Raw genomic sequence first — 18818 nt, forward strand, 5'->3', positions numbered from 1 at the left:
AAAAACATATCTGCTAAGACCGCCTTTCCAGATAAGGTCATAGTCATGGTATTAGGGTTAGAACTTGAACATATCCTTTTCAAGGACACAGTTCAGACCACAACAGCTACTGTAGCTGAATAGATAGCCACCATGTGCTTATTTTATGTGGCCTAAATATTTTTTTCATGTTATTAAGTATGTGGCCAAAGTCAGTAAAAGCAAAAAATTTGGGCTTATTGTTACCAGTGATGCTTGATAGTTGGGTTCTCAGCTTTAGCCTGAATAGTTCATTTACAAAGTCTAGAGGGATTTAGATCCTCGTTTGTAGGTGCTTTGTATTGTGAGTAAATGTGAACTAATCAAATTGACAATTTGGGGGTTATATGTCTTGCAGATAGAAAGACTAATTTTATTTTTGTCCTCAGGAAGTAGAAATTTTAAAAACTGAACTTGAGGCATCTCAAAGACAACTTGAAGGTAAAGAGGAAGCATTGAAAATTCTTCAAAGCATGGTAAGAAGTTAGTTTTAAACTTTTATCAATTACATATTCCAATAATAAGTGATATATTTTTGACATTTAAAACAAGAGCAGGCTGATCCCTAGCACCAAAACCAAACCAACCAAACCAACCCAAACCAAACAAAACAAAAAAACTGAGAAGTACGTAATATAGCTGTGTTGCATTTTTAGGTGTAGATTTTTCCATAGTTTTATAATTTTCACACTAAGAATTTCACTTGTTTTAAGAATGCAATACAATTTATTTGTACTAACTTGGGAGTTGTGCAACCATCACTACAGTCTAATTTAAAAACATTTCAGACATTCAAAAAAGGAATCCTGTATCCACTAGCAGGCATTCCCCATTCCAACTCATAGTCCTAGATGATTAATGATCATCTTACAAATTTGTCTTTTTCTGTTTCATACAAATACAATCATACAATATGGTAACTGGATTCACTGGCATTTGGATTCTTCTAGTTAGCATGTTTTTGAAGTAAATGCATGCTTTAGTATGTATTAATACGTTCTTCCTTTGTATTGCCAAATAAAATTCCACTGTGAGGCCAGGTGTGGTGGCACCTGCCTTAGTATTCCCAGTGACTCAGAAGACTGAGGAAGGAAGATCACAAGTTCAAGGCCAGCCTCAGCAACTTAGTGAGACCCTGTTTCAAAACGAAAAATAAAGGGCTGGGGATATGGCTCAGAGGTTAAGCAATCCTCAGTTTGGTTCAATCCCCAATACAACAAATAAAAATATTGTACAGTCATACCACATTTTATTTATACATTTACTGGTTGATGAATATGTGGGTTGTTTCTTCTTTTTAACTATGATGAATAATACTGCTGTGTACAGTTTCTGTGTGTATTCATTCATTCATTCCCACATTTATTGGGAAAGAATCAAATCAAACTCTTCTGACATTTGAGATATCAAATTTTCCACAAAAGTTTGTCAATATGAGTCAGGCACAGTGGCACATGCCTGTAATCCATAGGCATGTGCCACTGCCTCCTGAAGCAGGAGAATCAAGGCCAGCCTGGACAACTTAGTGAGGTCTTAAACAACTTAGCTATCTCCTGTCTCAAAATAAAAAAGAAAAATTGCCACAGATATGACTCAGTAGTATACTATCCCTGGGTTCACACTCCAGAACTGGGGTAGGGTAGGGGGAGACTGTCAGTGTGAAACTCTTAAGTTAAGAGTTAATGAAGTTCACATTCGTTGTGTATAAAATATTATACTTCATTGTGCATATCAGAGTGACTGTAATTTAATTTAGCCTGGTATGGCAGTGCATGCCTATAACCCAGTTACTTGGAAGGCTGAGGCAGGATGAATGAAAGTTTGAGATCAATCTGGGCAACTTAGTGAGACCCTGTCTCAAAACAAAAAATAAAAAGGGCTGGGATGTAGCTCAGGGATAGAACACTTGCCTAGTCTGTGTGAGGCACTGGGTTCAATCCTCAGCATCACATAAAAATAAATAAATAAAATAAAAACTTAAAAAAAAATAAAGAGGGCTGGGGCTGTAGCTCAGTGGCAGAGTGCTTGCCTTGCACATGTAGGAGGCACTGGGTTTGATCCTCAGCACCACATAAAAATAAACAAATAAAATAAAGACATGCTGTTCATCTACAACTGCAAAAAAATTTTTAAAAAATAAGAAAAGAAATTTGATTGATACTCATGCTATTTTTATTTTCTATAGGCAGTATTTGGCAAAGCCACAAGTCATACCCAGGCAATGCTTCAAAAAACAATGGAGCAAAAGAAATCCTTGGAGAAGGTATTTGCATTTTTAGCATAGACTTATTCAATCCAATAAGATTTAAATAGGATTTTCTTAAACTCACCATACTTTGGATATGCCATTTGTGCATACTCTCCAGGTATGCTTCAATCTCTGATAGTCTTCCCTTTGGGAGCAATCTAAAACAGATTGTCACATGGGTAAAAAGTTAGTTTCTTTTATTTCTCCATTTATGGTAGTTGGAAGCCTGCCAAATTGATACTTCCTATTTTTCTTCCCTTTTTTATTCCTCTACTTCTTTGTCAGGGTCTGCATCTTTCTGGCAATAATAATAAACGACCACAAAAAAAGTCACTAGGGATCATTCTAAGATGATAACTTTTCTGTGTTTGTTGCACACCTGATAGGGCCATTTAGGCTGAGATTCCAGGAGTGAATTTTGCTTATAGTGTCTGCATGGGGAACAGGTAGGCACTGAGAAATCTGTGTGCAGTCCAGCAAATTTTCAACTCAAACAATTTGAAATTTTTTTTATATTAAATTAATTTTAAGTAAGCAAAATTTCTTTGAGTGCTAAAGAGGCATACCAAATGTCTTTTACAAATGTCAGAGACTCTTTTGAATGATCATTTTTTCTTTTTAAACCATTTCTGCGAAATGATTAAATGAAATGATATATTTGTAGTAATTTTCCATGAAAGTGCTATTTTCTTTCCCTAGGAAATAAATGCCTTGCAGTGGGAAATAGAATTTGATCAGAATAGATTTAAAAATATAGAGGAATCTTGGACCCAAAAATATGAAAGGTTTGTATAATATTTTATTCTTTAAAACACTGAGGATCACACCCAGGGCCTCAAAATGCACTGCTGGGCATGGTGGTACCCACCTCCCAGTGACTAGGGAGGCTGAGGCAGGAGGATTGCAAGTTTGAGGCCAGCCTCAGCAACTTAGCAAATCCCTAAGCAATTTAGTGAGATCCTGTCTCAAAATAAAATGCAAAATAGGGCTGGGGATGTGGCTTAGTGGTTGAGTGCCCCTGAATTTAATCCCTGGTATCAGAAAAAAAAGAAAAAAGAATCTTTAAAATGCATTAATTCAAATGTAGTTTAGGCTTTCTTCTTTAAGCTAACTGTAAATATTATAAAATTCTTACTGCTTAATGGTTCCTTATTTTGTTACTTTTCTGCCTTTTTATTTTATTTTTTTAAAATATATATGACAGGGTATGGTGGCACATGCTTATAATCTTAGGTACTTGAGAGGCTGAGGTAGGAGAATCAAGGCCAGCCTCAGCAACTTAGCAAGACCCTATCTCAAAATTTAAAAATATATTTTAAACTCCTTTTTTCTTCAATACTGAGGACTGAACCCAGGGTCTCAGACATGCGAGGCAAGTGCTCTACCACTGAGCTACATCCCCAGCCCTTTAAAGTAGAAAAAATTATATTTAGGTTTTTATGTTCTAATTATAGAAACAAAATTATTCTCATTCAGGAAGTGATAATGTTTTAGTTATTTGAAGGGTGCTTTTTTCCAGACTAAACTGTGAAAATGCAGTTCTCAAAGAGAATCTGAAACTGAAAACAGAAGAAATTAAAATGCTAAAGTCTGAACAAGCAAGTAAGTAACGTGTGGTCTTCTGATGATTCTTTTAAAATATTATGTTTAAAGATTAGTTTTGCAGGTCTGAGGTTATGGCTCAGTGGAAGAGTACTTGCCTTGCACAGGTGAGGTACTGGGTTCAATCCTTAGCACCCCACATAAAATGAATAAACAAAATAAAGATATTGTGTCCATCTATAACTCAAAAATATTAAAAAAGATTAGTTTTGTGTAGAGTATTATGTAGTAAGAACACATAATAGAAACAAAATGCTAGTATTTTTAAGTAATATGTTTTAAGGATAATCAAAGGAAGAAATGCATCATTGAGGTTTCTTAAATTTAAAATTTTATCAGCTCAAAATCCACCCAACACAAAATTTATCATTTTAAAAGAGAAATTCAGTGGCACTGACAATACTGTGTAGCCAAACCACTTCTATTTCCAAAACACTGGAGCTCTCCAAAGTAAAAGCTTGTACCCATTAGAGCTGGGAATAGAGCTCAGTTGGTAGAGTGCTTACCTTGCATGCACAAGGCCCTGGGTTCAATCCTCAGCACTATACACACACACACAAAAAAAACCCTTCTACCCATTAAACCGTTTCTCCTTACTCCTTATTTTTATTTAGTTTTAGTGTAAAGTAAAACAGTAGAGCTTGATACTTGAGGAACCCAAGTAGAAAAATACACACACACACACACGCACACACACACACACACAAATGTATGCACATATATAAAAATATATATCCATTATATAATGAAAATTAGAAGAGCATTAAAGTGGTACCAACTTTTTACAAATTTTTCAGAGAAGATGTTAATTCTCCCTTAACAGAAACTAAGTGGTGGTTTGAAGGGGACAAAACAAGCTCTAAATCATCCCCCAGGACTGAGAGGCCTCTCTGTCGTGTGTGACAGAGGTGTATGAACATCTCCAGGTGAGATCTGCACACACAGATGGTGTTTCAGGCAGTTGAACCCATAAAGCTGTGGCCTGTGTTAGATTAGGTCAGTATAGAAGCTGCTTTACTCACAACCTCTCCTACTTCCCTGCCCCTACCCTATAGCATGAGGGGGAAAGGTACTATTTTCTGCTCTCCAGCAGATAGCAGGATTCCTCATGTTCTAAATGTGTAGTTTGAGAGCCTCTTATAAAAACTTTTTTTAATATTTATTTTTTAGTTGTACTTGGACACAATACCTTTATTTTATTTATTTTTATGTGGTGCTGAGGATCCAACCCAGGGCCTCACATGTGCTAGGCGAGCGCTCTACCGCTGAGCCACAACCCCAGCCCATGAAAACTTTTAATAGGGAAAAATCTGGTAAAGTGTGGCAGCTGGTACATTCAACATGAATACAATATATGAGATCTCATCATCCATTTCTCCTACTATCTGCAGTTTCTGAATAATTTGCCTTTACATGTTCTCTTTTTTAAAATCCTACAAATTTTCCCAGAGCCAACAAGGAGCAAATTTGCGATTCAAAGTTAAGATGCTTTGGTATTAAAAATAACTTTTTTTTTCTGGGTGTGGTGGTGCATTCCTGTAATCCCAGCAATTTGGGAGACTGAGGCAGGAGGATGGCAAGTTCAAAGCCAGTCTCAGCCACTTAGCAAGGCCCTAAGAAACTTAGTGAGACCCTGTCTCAACATAAAATATAGAAAGGACTGGGGAAGTGGTTCAGTGGTTAAGCACCCCTGAGTTTAATCCCTGGTCCAAAAAAAATTTTTCTAGTATTGTATGTTATTTCACATGATACTTGCTATTCAATCAGTAGGTTTTTTGGACGGAGCCCAAAATCCGTCAGTTGTATATATGTAGCTCAGAAGAAATGACTATATCTAATCTGGTGTAGCCAGATTAGATGAGGCTAGATTCATAACTAACATTCTCCTGTATGGCTTTCCTAGTTTTGAATAAACAATACTTGGAGGCCCTCGCCATACTTGATATCAAACAGCAGAAGATGGCTCAGGAAAACATGTGCCGGGATAAAAATGACTTTACAGAGGTGTCAGATCTTGAGGTAGGTATGTATGTAAGGAAGTTGAACAGGTGGGAAGGAGATTTTCTATTTTCCTCTTTCTTGGTACCTGTTCAAAGATGGCACTGTACTTAGCAATTTGAGACTAAAGGTGAGAGAGGCCCAAGGATTTGCAGAGGTCAGTTTTTCACGCCTTGCTGCTACCATGACATTCAGGCATGACATTCTTGGACATTGGGGTGTGCTGGCTGCTTCTCACCTCATTTATTCCTTATTTTTACAACTGCAGCAGAAGCTGTGTTAAGTAGTGTCTCACTCCTGGGCAAGGGCTTACAATGTGAGAACTTTCACACATTATTTTATCTCATCTTTATAGTTGTCTCTGAGGGCTACAAAGTGGGTATTATCAGTCTAAAACTTAGACAAGTTCATTTACTTTCCTAAGGTGACGATATAGCCTGTGATTCAGCCAGGATCAGAATGAAGATCTGCTAATGGTTCTAGTGTGGGTGTTTGGCTAGTGAGGTTCAAAGGTCCTGAGCTCATATTTTTTTTTTTTTTAAAGTGGGGATTGAACCTGGGAGCACTTTACCACTGAGCCACATTAACCAGCCCTTTTTATTTTTTGAGACAAGGTCTCTCTAAATTTCTGAGGGTGGTTTTGAACTTGGATCCTCCTGCTGGGATTACATATGTGCACCACCACGCCCAGCTTCATGTAACATTTCTGAGTATGCAGTCTCCTCAGAGGGAACTGGCAGTTAAAATGAAGGTGCATGAAAAATATAATTGTATAAGATTACCCACAGATGGGCTGGGGTTGTGCTCAGTGGTAGAGCGCTTGCCTAGCATGTCTGAGGCACTGGGTTCAATCCTCAGCACTGCATATAAATAAATAAAATAAAGGTCCATTAACAACTAAAAAATTTTTTTAAAAAAATTACCCACAGGCTATGTCTAAAGTGTACATAAAAAATAAATTTCTTGGTTTAGAACTGGATCCTGTCCTCAAAATAGCTCATTATGTATATTCAAATATTCCAAATTCCAAAAAAATCCATAATTCTGAAAAATTTCTGGTCCCAAGCATTTCAGATATGGTATACTCAACCTGTTTAGCAGAAAGGAAAATAAAATCAACTGAGAAAAAATTCAGGAAATCTTCTGTTACAATCTTAAATAGGCTCCTGTTTTTTCTCCCTTTGATTCTGGATCAGATGCTTGAATAGTAGTATGTGTGGGTATGTGGGGGTGCCCTGCATTGTGTGCAGCTAAAACAGTGTGACACTTAGTAACATGGGTAATGCTTTTGGGTTTTAAGCTTGCAATCCTTGGAGCCTGCCTTTGTCATGGTCCTGGAGGGAGCCCCTGTTCTTGTGCCAGAATGGCAGCATCCACTCATAAACTGGTTCTTCAGCTCAAAAACGAGGTATTGCATTATCACAATAGCAGAAGCTTTGATTCTTTTTCTATTAATACAATAAATGGAGGTATATGCAGTAATTCCTCTTAGTAGCCTTTGGCTGTGGAACTTATAGTTAGCTTTATATGACAGCATTAATTTATAAATGAGATTTTGTTTACTTGATTCCAATATAAATAGTACTTGGTATGATATTTGAAGCCATGTAGTCATTTGCCTAAGGCAATAGTTAATGTTTCCTAAATTTGTATTTTTCTCAATTATATATGGTCTTAAAATTACTATAAAATAGAAGGAAAAGTTGTGTTTATGCTTAATATCTCTAGGAATTAGTAACAGTAACACTGATTAATAGGGAGATAAACGTGAATATTACTTGAAAATCAACCAGGTATAGACTTTGTGCCAGCCAGACTTAGGGGTGCACCTTAGCTCCAGTTATTTGCAGTGTGGGCAGGATGTCTCAGTTTTCTCTATTTTAAACAGAGGGTAGTAACTACCTTAGAGAGTTGTAGTGAGAAGAGGAAATGGAAATATTATGTTTAGCACAGTGCCATGAGTGTGCCACTTAATGAAATGATAGTTGTTGTTATAATTGGGCTTTTATTATAAATCTTGTACATGACCCATAATTTTTAAAATGTTTTACTATTTTTTTAAGGAATGGAATTCAGAGCCTTTAGAAAACATGGGCAAGCTAACAGCTAAACATTAACAATTCACTAAGAAAAGTATACATTTACATGTATCACAGTTGTGATAAGCTCTGGGAGGTATTCCAGAGGTGTTCAGTGGTGTCTGCTGTGGCTCAACGCCAAATTAAAATGCAGCCTTTGACATCTTGCCTTCTAATTCTAGTTGGGTCCTTCCTCCTGGGATTTGGGTAGTACACTCATAGAGCTTGTCTAGGGTAGAAAATTCCAAGAACTGGATTAACAAATAGTTGAAAGGTGCCAAGGGGGAAACTACTGATAATCCAGATCATAGTAGGCTCTAGAATCAGCAAGTGGTAATTTTAGTTTAAGCAGGTAAACTAAATCAATACCAGCAATAGATCAGTATCAGACAGGGAGACTGCATATGTTAATTTGATTCAACATTCAGTACAGGCAAAAACTATTTTGGTTTTGCCTCTGACACTTCCTGAACTTTCTTTCAAAACCAGTTGGAACTTTTGCAGAAGAGTAAAGAAGAAGCTTACACAATGGCAGATGCATTCAGAATTGCATTTGAGCAACAATTAATGAGAAAAAATGACCAGGCACTAAGATTGACACAAATGGATAAAATGTGTAAAAAAGCAACGAAACAGATAAATTGGAAGCACCTTAAAGAGGATGGTAACTATGAATCATAATGACCATAAATAATGAGGTGTAAATTCAGTTGTTTTGGGTTATAATCAAAGTTGATGAAACACAGTTAATCCAGAGTAGATGAACAGAATTGAAATTTCACATGTAGTTGTTTGTGATTTATTTAAAAATTGAGTTGGATAAGGTGTTGCACCCCTATACTCCCAGATGCTCTGGAGGCTCAGGCATGAGCATCACAAGTTTGAGGCCAGCCTTAGCAACTTAGCAAGTCCCTGGGATGAAGGTCAATGGTAGAGTGCCCCCATATCAAAAAAATAAAAATAAAAAATTCAATAGTAGGTATCAATTTCGCTTGAAATATTTTTCCATCAGTATACATAAGTAATACCATATAAGTCAACTATTGTGAATTGTAGCTTCACTAGTTAAACTTTACCCCTTCTTCTCTTGATGAAAAGGTAAGTGGCTTGTAAGGATAATGAGAAGATAAGTAGTTAGAACTACGAAAGACAGAAAAGCAAATCATAAAAGCTATATCTTTAGAGTGTTCATCAGGTAGAAGTTAGGGCTACAGGGAAAATAGAATATCCCACAACTCTCATTTCCTAAAAAGGCAGTCACATTGTCCTGAAATTAGATTCCAAAAGCGTCACTGACATGAGGCTTTCAGAGTCCACTGAGCAAATATAAAAGCTAAATCCTCAACAATTATTTATTTTTGGTACTGGAGATTGATCCTGAGTTGCTTTACCACTGAGCTTTATTCTCCTTTTTATATTTTTTATTTAGACACAGGGTCTTGCTGAGGCCAGCCTTGAACTTACAATGGTCCTGCTGCAGCCTCCTGAGTTGCTGGGATTTTAGGCATGTGCCTCCGCACCTGGCTACAATAATTTATAATAAATACAAAATTAATATCTATGTCTATTTTCTATAATAATTCCTTTATAAAAGTTGAAGGTCTACCTCAATGTTTAACTCAGGGTAGGTGATTTTGCTAGGGGAAAAAAGCTGACATGGTCCGTGTATTTAGACTTCTAGCTAGGCATCAACAGAAAACAAAGAATTTTAGTTCCACCATGGACAATTGTTGAGAGTGATATTCCTCAGACACCTTTCTTATCAGCTAGGCCCTTGATAAGAGCATGATTTTCAAAGTGTAGACAGCTATGGTGTTCTGGGTTAAGTGAAGTCAGATTCCTTTGGAAATCAGATGTTAATTACTTGTTTATTCTGTTGGAAAAGGAATATTGAGGGAGAGAGAAGAAAAGGAGAAAGCAGGACCAAAGGAATCTTAGGAAAGCCTGTTACTCTGTCACCTGCAACAATGGACCCAACTCTGCGGGGAGGTTGGGCCATTAGGATGTTGCTTCATAGACAAAATTGGGATTTTCTTAAGAGGTGGAGTCATATTCATTCAGCACTTGAGTATGTGCCTATTTTATATTCCAGAATTCTGCTTAATGTAAGAAGTAGGAAAAATCAAAATGTTTCACACACCACTCACTACAGCAGTTGACACCAAAAGTGTTGGGGATGTCCCCACACACTAAACAATTGGTTCTCCCTTGGACATCACCCAACAGGTCCTGCAGTATAACTCAACCCTGACTGTATCTACTAACGTCAGATTACACAGTGTAAAGGCTCAAGTCTCATGAGTTTGCCCCCATTCAGAGGCCAGTCAATAAAAGTAGGTTATTAACTAATATTTCTCAGTGAATTGGATTCCTTATGACCACCTCTGTGGGTTCAATTAGTTTGCTAGGATGGCTCATAGAACTCTAAGAAACACATTTAGTGGTTAATTATAAAGGATATTACAGGCGCTAGGGTTGTGGCTCAGTGGTAGAGCGCTTGCCTAGCATGCATAGGTTCAATCTTCAACACCACATAAATATAAATTAAAGACATTGTGCCAACCTAAAACTAAAAAATAAATATTAAAAAAAAAAGGAGGGCTGGGATGTAGCTCAATGGCAAAGTGTCTGCCTTGCATTCGCAAAGCCCTGGGTTCGACCCCCAGTTCCAAAAAAGACAAAAAAAAAAAAAAAAAACAAAACTCCACCAAAAAAATAAATAAATAAATAAGATTTTTTAAAAAAGGATATTACAAAGATACAGATGAACAGCCAGAAGGAAGAAATGCATAGGGCATGTGGGGAGGGGCACAGAATGTCTATACCCTTCTGGGACATGCTACCCATCAGGAGCCTGCACACATATTCAGCTATCCACAAGTTTCTCAAACCCAGTCCTTTGGGAGTTTTATGCAGGCTCCATTATCAGTCACTGGACATTGATAATCAACTCAATCTTTAATCCTTCTCCCATCCATGTGGCTCCTTCAGCCATTTTTTTCCTTTTACTTTTTTTTGGGGGGGGGTGGGTACCAGGGATTGAACTCAGGGGCACTCAACCACTAAGTCACATCCCCAGCCCAATTTCTGTATTTTATTAGAGACAGAGTCTCACTGAGTTATTGTCATTTTTAAGTGGCATCAAAATAAAAATAAAATAAAGGTATTGTGTCCATCTACAACTAAAAATATTTAAAAAACAATCATTTATGGCACAGGAACCTCAGAAGTAGGTAATATTATTTTCATTTTAGAGGTGAAGAATATGAAGCTCAGAAAACTCATCCAAAACTTACCATTAGTAAGTTGGCTAAACAAGGATTTGAGCTCAGGTCTTTTTGGCTCCAGCGTTAGCATGGTTCAGAGGCCTCTGTGGTATGCAGACATTTTTGTTGGGTCTGCATTGTTTTTTCAAATCATGTGGTTAGTGGCTGATATTTAACATTGAGAGATTTGCCATTCAGTCTGTGATTCTGGCTACTCTGACATGGACTGCATTCTCTCACAGCCAACAGCAGGTGCTAAAGAGCAACTATGCTATAAAAAGGCAGAGCAGGCCCTGGGTTTTTCAGTGGTGGCCCTGTCACCTGTAGATGCCCTCCTGGCTCTCAAGTCCATGCTCCTACCACTACATTATCTTTTTCAGGAGACTCACATGTCCTAGTGGCCTCTTGCAGAGGACAATGTGTGGAATGATTTAGAAATTAGTGTTGGTTCACAGTTATCTCCTTACTGGAAATACTTCAATGAACACATTTTTTGTCTCAGCTGTGTTTTCATGTTCTTTAGGAGATTCATCACAAAGGAGTAAGAAGACCTTAGGGCAGAAACTGTTGGGTATGTTGCCTTCAGAAAACAGTTCTAAGAGAACTGAAGACCAGGATGATCCTCAAGCAGTTTTTAGGATGCTAATAGATCTGGTTAGTAACCTTTGCTTTCTTTTTATTAGAGGTTGTGGTTAAGCCAGTCTCTTCTGCCTCTTACTAATTCAGCACTTCATCTCTCTATACTTTTCTTTTATGCCCTGTTCCTATTTTAGGATAGCATTCTCCAAATTCATGTGACCATCTCCTTAACTCATGCTCTTTCCATTTCTCTTACTCATGTTTAAAGCTCCACCTCTGAAACTCCCTCCTTCAGCCAGCTCAGTCGCCTGCATTTACATGTAAATGTCACGATAAGGCACAAATATCACTTAAGGTTCAAGGCATTTCCAAAACCCTGAAATTATTGTTATCCCCATTGCAGATAAGATGTTGAGTGACTGAGGTGTTTTTAAACATACTTTAACTCTAAGGACTTTTAATACTCATTTGCATATAAATCTGTAAAAACAATTTATGAATAACAATATTCTTTTAGAAATAAATGTTGATATATTGTGTACACACACACACACACACACACATTTCTCCTGCATCTAGATGACTTATAAAATTTTCAATAGAAATAATACTATTTTGGCTGGTCACGGTGGCACACACCTATAATTCCAATGGCTAGGGAGGCTGAGGCAGGATTGTGAGTTCAAAGCCAGCCTCAGCAACAGTGAGGCTCTAAGCAATTCAGCAAGACCCTGTCTCTAAATAAAATACAAAATAGGACTGGGGATGTGGCTTACTGGTTGAATGCCCCTGAGTTCAATCCCCAGTACCAAAAAAAAAAAAAAAAAAAAAAAAAAACTAATACTGTCTTCTGTTTTTCTTTTTGAAAACAATCCTCAAATGTAGCATAATACTTAGGCATCAGGTGACAACTTATACAGATTGACTGGACAGATTTAGAGTTAAATATTTTGATAAAATATGGACACTCCTTTTTCTGATTATATTCTGACTTATTGACTAACCATTATATTTTTAATTTCTCTGCATGCAGTTAAATGATAAAGAAGAAGCGCTGGCTCATCAAAGAAAAGTTAGTTACATGCTTGCTCGGGCACTGGAAGAAAAAGACACTACCTCAAAAGAGAATAAAAACAAAAATCTGATGAAAGAGAATTTTCTACTCAAAAACCTCTGGCCTAAAACATCAGAATTCTCTCTTTTACATGATCCTGTACATTCAAGTGTCCAAATTATTAATTCTGTGGGCTGCATTTGTTCAATTCAGCAACCTCAACTAGATCCAAATAACACAAGAACTCTTAAGAGAGCCCATTCTTTACCATCAGGTATTTCTTGAAGATGAACCCGTTGGAATTAGAACTGAGAGATTTCCAAATCAAGAGACTTGGAGGCTGGGGATGTAGTTCAGTGGTAGAGTACTTGCCTGCCATATACAGACCTTGGGTTCAATCCCTAACACCACAAAAAAAGGCTCTGAAAGAGAACTGTATACATGTTTCTACATCTTGAGCAATAAATTGTGTTTTCAATGTTAAGAGGTAGCTTAATCAAACTTTTTCTATATTTTCTATAAGAAATTTACTACTATTCTATGTTGATGTTTTATTTATAAAGTTACATTATTAAATTTTATGAAGTTTTCAGTGTTTACCAATGTCTTGTAAACAAATTATTTGGGAGAAAACCAAAAATTACTTATTTATACTTATATAGAAAGTAGTTATTAGTACAATACTTATCAACAGTATTTAAGTAGTTTGATTGATTATAGGGGATCTAAGATTGGCTAAATCAACAACTTAATAATGTATGTTATGATGGTAGGACTCTGGCAGAAGTCATTGCTATTTTCAAAGCTTCTTTGTCAGAGTGGTAACATCTTTTTCTTTTTTATTTTTTAGATGTAGATGGACATAATACCTTTATTTTATTTATTTATTTTTATGTGGTGCTGAGGATTGAACCCAGTGCCTCATACATGCTAGGCAAGTGCTCTACCACTGAGCTACAACCCCAAACCCAGAATGGTAACATTTTTTAAACAACCCTATACAGATCTGTCACCAAATCTACAAGATGCTTAATAGCTGTCCCTCTCAAGACATCCTGTGAGGTAGAGTTGATGGTTCAGGAAAGAATCTAAAGGATCTGAAGCTGCTTCAGGTGACACATCTAATCAGGGCCTGAGCAAAGATGAATTCTAAGGTTTAGGCTTTTAGCTGTCATGTGATTTTACATAAATCATGACCTGGATGTCAGTTTATTGAGATCACTGAAAAATGGCATACACAGGGCAATTTTCTAGTCATAGGTATTTTATTAATAGTGAGGTATCACATACCACATTTTAGTCACTGATAGACTGCATATGCCACAGGAGTTCTGTAAGTTGATATTGGCCTAATGATACTTAGAGTTGTATTAGTTTGTATAAGCATTCTATGATGTTTGCAACGGATGGAACTTCCTGAGTATTTCCCAGAACATATCCCTCTCAAGTGATACATGACTGTACTACATTAGGAAACTGTGAGAATAAAAAAGAATACTTTTGCATTCCGCTGTCATGTATTTAAAAAATAAAAGCAATTTTTTAAAAAAGAGAATACTTTTTTTTAATTTTTATTTTTTAGTTGTTGATAGTCCTTTATTTATTTTATGTGGTGCTGAGAATCAAACCCAGTGCCTCACACATGCCAGGCAAGTACGCTACAGCTGAGCCACAGCCCCAGCCCGAGAGAATACTTTTTTAAAAAGCAAAAAGCTGCTGGGTGCAATGGTGTGCATCTGTAATCCCAGTGGCTCTGGAGGCTGAGGCAGGAGAATCTCGAGTTCAAAGCCAGCTTCAGCAAAAGCAAGGTACTAAGCAACTCAGTGAGACCCTGTCTTTAAATAAAATACAAAATAGGGCTGGTGAAGTGGCTCAGTGGCTGAGTGCCCCTGAGTTCAATTCCTGGTACCAAAAAAAAAAAAAAAAAAAAGCTGAAAGTTTTATTTCCTAGTTCAGTCTGAATGACTCAGAAGTTTGGATTTGAGGGCTGGAGATAATGCTCAGTTGGTAGAGTGCTTGCCTAGCATGCACAAAACCCTGGGTTCAATCCCAGCACCAACAAAAAAAAAACAAACTCAGAAGTTTGGATTTAGGTTATGGATGTCATAATCTATTTGAAATCACTGGTTACTGTTTTAGAACAAAGAGAAAATAAAGAATCATGTAAATACATTTATGTAACTTACCTTTGAAGCAACAGCATAATAATCAGAGATGAGAAAACATGAAGGATTAAGAAAAGGTGTCTTCAGAGATGTCTCCTAAATTCAAAATAAGTATTTAGATTACCACTTTGGCAAAAGAAAGGATTCTATATTTAGAGGAGCCAAAAAGCTTCAGAAGATAGTTAAAGCTAAAGGAGCAGGTTACAAAATCATGTATGAAAATAAATAGCTTTCCTATACACCTGTAATGAATCTACAGAGAAAGAAATCTGAAAAACAATCCTTTCCACAATAGTCTCAAAAAATAAACTAGGAATAAATCTAACTAAGGAGGTGAAAGATATCTCCAATGAAATCTATCGAACACTTGAGAAATAAACTGAAGAAGACACACGATGGAAAGACCTTCCATATTCACGGATTGGCAGAATTATTATTATTAAAATGGCTATTATACCAAAAGCAATTTACAGATTCAATTCAATCCCCATAAAAATACCAATAATATTCTTCACAGAACTAGAAAAAATAGTTCTAAAATACATTTGGAAGAATAAAACACCCAGAATAACCAAAGCAATTCTAAGGCAAAAAAGCAGTGCTAGAGGTATTACAATACCTGACTTCAAATTATACTACAGGGTTGTAGTAACAAGAATTGCATGATAAAAAAATAAAATAAAATACTTTGGAATCAATCTAACAAAAGAGGTGAAAGACCTCTACAATGAAAATTCCAGAACACTAAAGAAAGAAATTGAAGAAGACCTTAGAAGATGGAAAGATCTCCCATGCTCTTGGATAGGCAGAATTAACATTGTCAAAATGGCCATACAGATTTAAAGCAATTCCTATTAAAATCCCAATGACATTCTTCACAGAACTAGAAAAAGCAATCATGAAATTCATTTGGAAAAATAAGAGACCCAGAATAAGTCAAAGCCATCCTTAACAAGAAGAGTGAAGCAGGAGACATCACAATACCAGACCTTAAACTATGCTACAGAGCAATAATAACAAAACAGCATGATATTAATACCAAAATAGAAATGTAGTCCAAAGGTACAAAACAGAAGACAGAGACAAACCCTCATAAATATGGTTTTCTTATACTAGACACAGGCATGGAAAACATACACTAGAGAAAAGATAGCCCATTCAACAAATGGGGCTGGGAAAACTGGAAATCCAAATGAAACAAAATGAAATTAAACCTCTCTCACTCTCACCCTGCATAAAATCAACTCAAAGTGGATCAAAGACTTAGGCACTAGAACAAAGACCCTATGCCTAATACCATAAAACTTCTAGAATAAATGAAGTCAGCAGGATATAAAATCATTACCCATAAACCAAATGCATTTCTATACATAAGCAATGAAGCCACTGGAAGAGAAATTAGGAAAACTACCCAATTCACAATAGCCTCAAAAAAAAAAAAAAACCAATAAAATACTTGGGAATCTAAAACTGCATGGTACTCATAGGTACTCATATAAAAACAGACACATAGACCAATGGTACAGACGATACTCAAGTAAACCTACACATCTACAGGCATCTGATCCTTGATGAAAATGCCAAAAACATACACTGGAGAATAGACAATTTTTTCAACAAAGGATGCTTGGAAAACTGATATCCATGTGTAGAAAAATGAGATTAGATCCTCTCTCGTCCTGCACAAAAGTCAATTCAAATGAATCAAAAGAAGTAGGAATTAGAACAAAAACTAACCAACTCCTAGAAGAAAACATTTCAATACTCCAATATATAGCACAGGCAACCACTTATTCAATGGTAACCCTAAAGCTCAGGAAATAATGCTTAGGAGTAATAAATGGGATGGCATCAAATTAAACAGTTTCTGCATAGCAAACAAAACAAGAATGTGAAGAGAACCAACAAAATAGGGGAAAATCTTGACTATTTTTCTAACAGAGGATTAATAGAGTATATAAATAACTCAAAAGACTAAACACCAAAAAACCAAATAATGCAATCAATAAATGGGCAAATGAACTCAACAAACACTTCTCAAAAGAAGAAATACAAATCGCCAATATATACACGAAAAAAATATTCAACATCATTACCAATTAGGGAAATGCAAATCAAAACTCACACTAGTCAGAATGGCAGTTCTCAAGAATACACATAATAATAACAACTGCTATGGAAAGCAGTAAGGGTTTCCTCAAAAGGCTAGGAATGGAACCACCATATGACTCAGCTATACCACTCCATGGTATTTATCCTCAAGAATTTAAAGTCATCATAGTACAGTAATATAGGCATACTCATGTTTACAGCAGCACACTTCACAAGAGCCAAACTATGGAACCAGCTTAGGTGTCCATCAACAGATAAATAGATAAATATATACACAATGTGGAGCTGGGGTTGTGGTTCATTGGTAGAGCACTCGCCTCACACGTGTGGGACCCTGGATTCGATCCTCAGCACCACATAAAAATAAATAAGTGAAATAAAGGTATTGTGTCCAACTACAACTAAAAAATAAATATTTAAAATATATATAATAATATATATTTATTATTATATATATATATTTTTAATTTATATATCCTGAAATTGTCATTTGCAGCAAAATAACTGGAACTAGAGACCATTATGTTAAGTGAAATAAGTCAAACTCAGAAGGCAAAGGGTTGTATGTTTTCTCTCATGCAGAAGCTAGAGAGGAAAAGGGAAAGAAAGTTGGGGGCAGATCTCATGGAAATCAGTAAAGGGACCAATGGATGGGAGGTGGGGAGAGAGGAAGTACTGGGAAGTGATACTGGCCAAGTTATATTGTTATAATGCATACATATATGTAACAACAAATCCCATAAGTATATACACCTGTAATGCACAATTAAAAATGTGAGCCAGGCGTGGTGGTGCACACTTATAATCCCAGTGGCTCAGGAAGCTGAGATAGGAGGATCCTGAGTTCAAAGCCAGCCTCAGCAATGACAAGGCTCTAAGCAACTCAGTGAGACCCTGTCTCTAAATAAAATACAAACTAGGGCTGGGATGTGGCTCAGTGGTTGAGTGCCCCTGAGTTCAATCCCTGGTACCTAAAAAAAAAAAAAAAAAAAAAAAAAAAAAATTAAATTAAATAAAATAAAAAACAAAAAGTGAAAAAAAGTACAAACAATAAAAGCTGGAGAGGACAGAGAAAAAGGAATAATTTTATACAGTGAGATATTTAAATTAATATAACCACTATGGAAATAAGTATGGAGCTTTCTTAAGACTACAAATGGAACCACCAAATAACCCAGCTACTCCACTGCATATATATCCTAAAGAATTGATTATACTACAGTGATACAAGCATACTCACGTTTATAGCAGCACAATTCACAACAGTCAAACCATGAAACCAGCCTAGGTGTCCATCAATGGACAAATGGATAAAGAAAATGTGATACACACACATACACACACACACAATGGAATTTTATTCAACCATAAAGATGAATGAAATAATGTTATTTGCAGGAAAATGGATAGAGCTTGAAAACATAATATTAATCGAAATAAATGAAACTCAGAAAGTCAAGGGTTGTATGTTTTTTCTCTCATATGTAGGAGCTAGTGAGAAAAAAGGAAAATGGATGGTCTCATGAAAATCAAAGAGAAATCAGTAAACTAAAGGGATGAGGGGGAAGGAAACAGAGGTGAAAAGAGAAATAATGGGGAATGATTTTGGCCAAACTATACTATTATGTTGTGTGCATACACGTTACAAACAAATCCCAATATTATGTACAGCTATAATGCACCAATTAAAAAAAAAGT

The 18818-nt window shown here is 36.3% G+C and overlaps 2 protein-coding genes across 5 annotated transcripts in view; one reads left to right on the top strand and one right to left on the bottom strand.

The window, feature by feature from the left end:
• The window catches only part of CCDC125 (coiled-coil domain containing 125), a 29791-nt gene extending 15060 nt beyond the window's left edge, over positions 1 to 14731 (top strand). For 2 of the 4 annotated variants that reach the window (XM_081291570.1, XM_081291571.1), the window contains exons 4-12: positions 408 to 494; positions 2204 to 2281; positions 2966 to 3051; positions 3786 to 3868; positions 5772 to 5887; positions 7167 to 7274; positions 8434 to 8608; positions 11734 to 11864; positions 12823 to 14731. In XM_081291570.1, the coding sequence (XP_081147696.1) occupies positions 408 to 494; positions 2204 to 2281; positions 2966 to 3051; positions 3786 to 3868; positions 5772 to 5887; positions 7167 to 7274; positions 8434 to 8608; positions 11734 to 11864; positions 12823 to 13128 (1170 nt within the window). In that variant the 3' untranslated portion in view covers positions 13129 to 14731. The remainder of the gene's footprint in view (positions 1 to 407; positions 495 to 2203; positions 2282 to 2965; positions 3052 to 3785; positions 3869 to 5771; positions 5888 to 7166; positions 7275 to 8433; positions 8609 to 11733; positions 11865 to 12822) is intronic. The other 2 variants (XR_014021636.1, XM_081291572.1) reach the window with 2 other exon arrangements.
• Positions 14732 to 15060: 329 nt separating this feature from the next.
• The window catches only part of CDK7 (cyclin dependent kinase 7), a 43203-nt gene continuing 39445 nt past the window's right edge, over positions 15061 to 18818 (bottom strand). Inside the window, exon 12 of the mRNA XM_081291610.1 lies at positions 15061 to 15104. Coding sequence (XP_081147736.1) covers positions 15076 to 15104 — 29 coding nt within the window. The 3' untranslated portion in view covers positions 15061 to 15075. The remainder of the gene's footprint in view (positions 15105 to 18818) is intronic.

The sequence above is a fragment of the Spermophilus citellus genome (genome assembly GCF_964194105.1).
Source record: "Spermophilus citellus genome assembly, chromosome: 1".
NCBI classification, from domain to species: domain Eukaryota; kingdom Metazoa; phylum Chordata; class Mammalia; order Rodentia; family Sciuridae; genus Spermophilus; species Spermophilus citellus.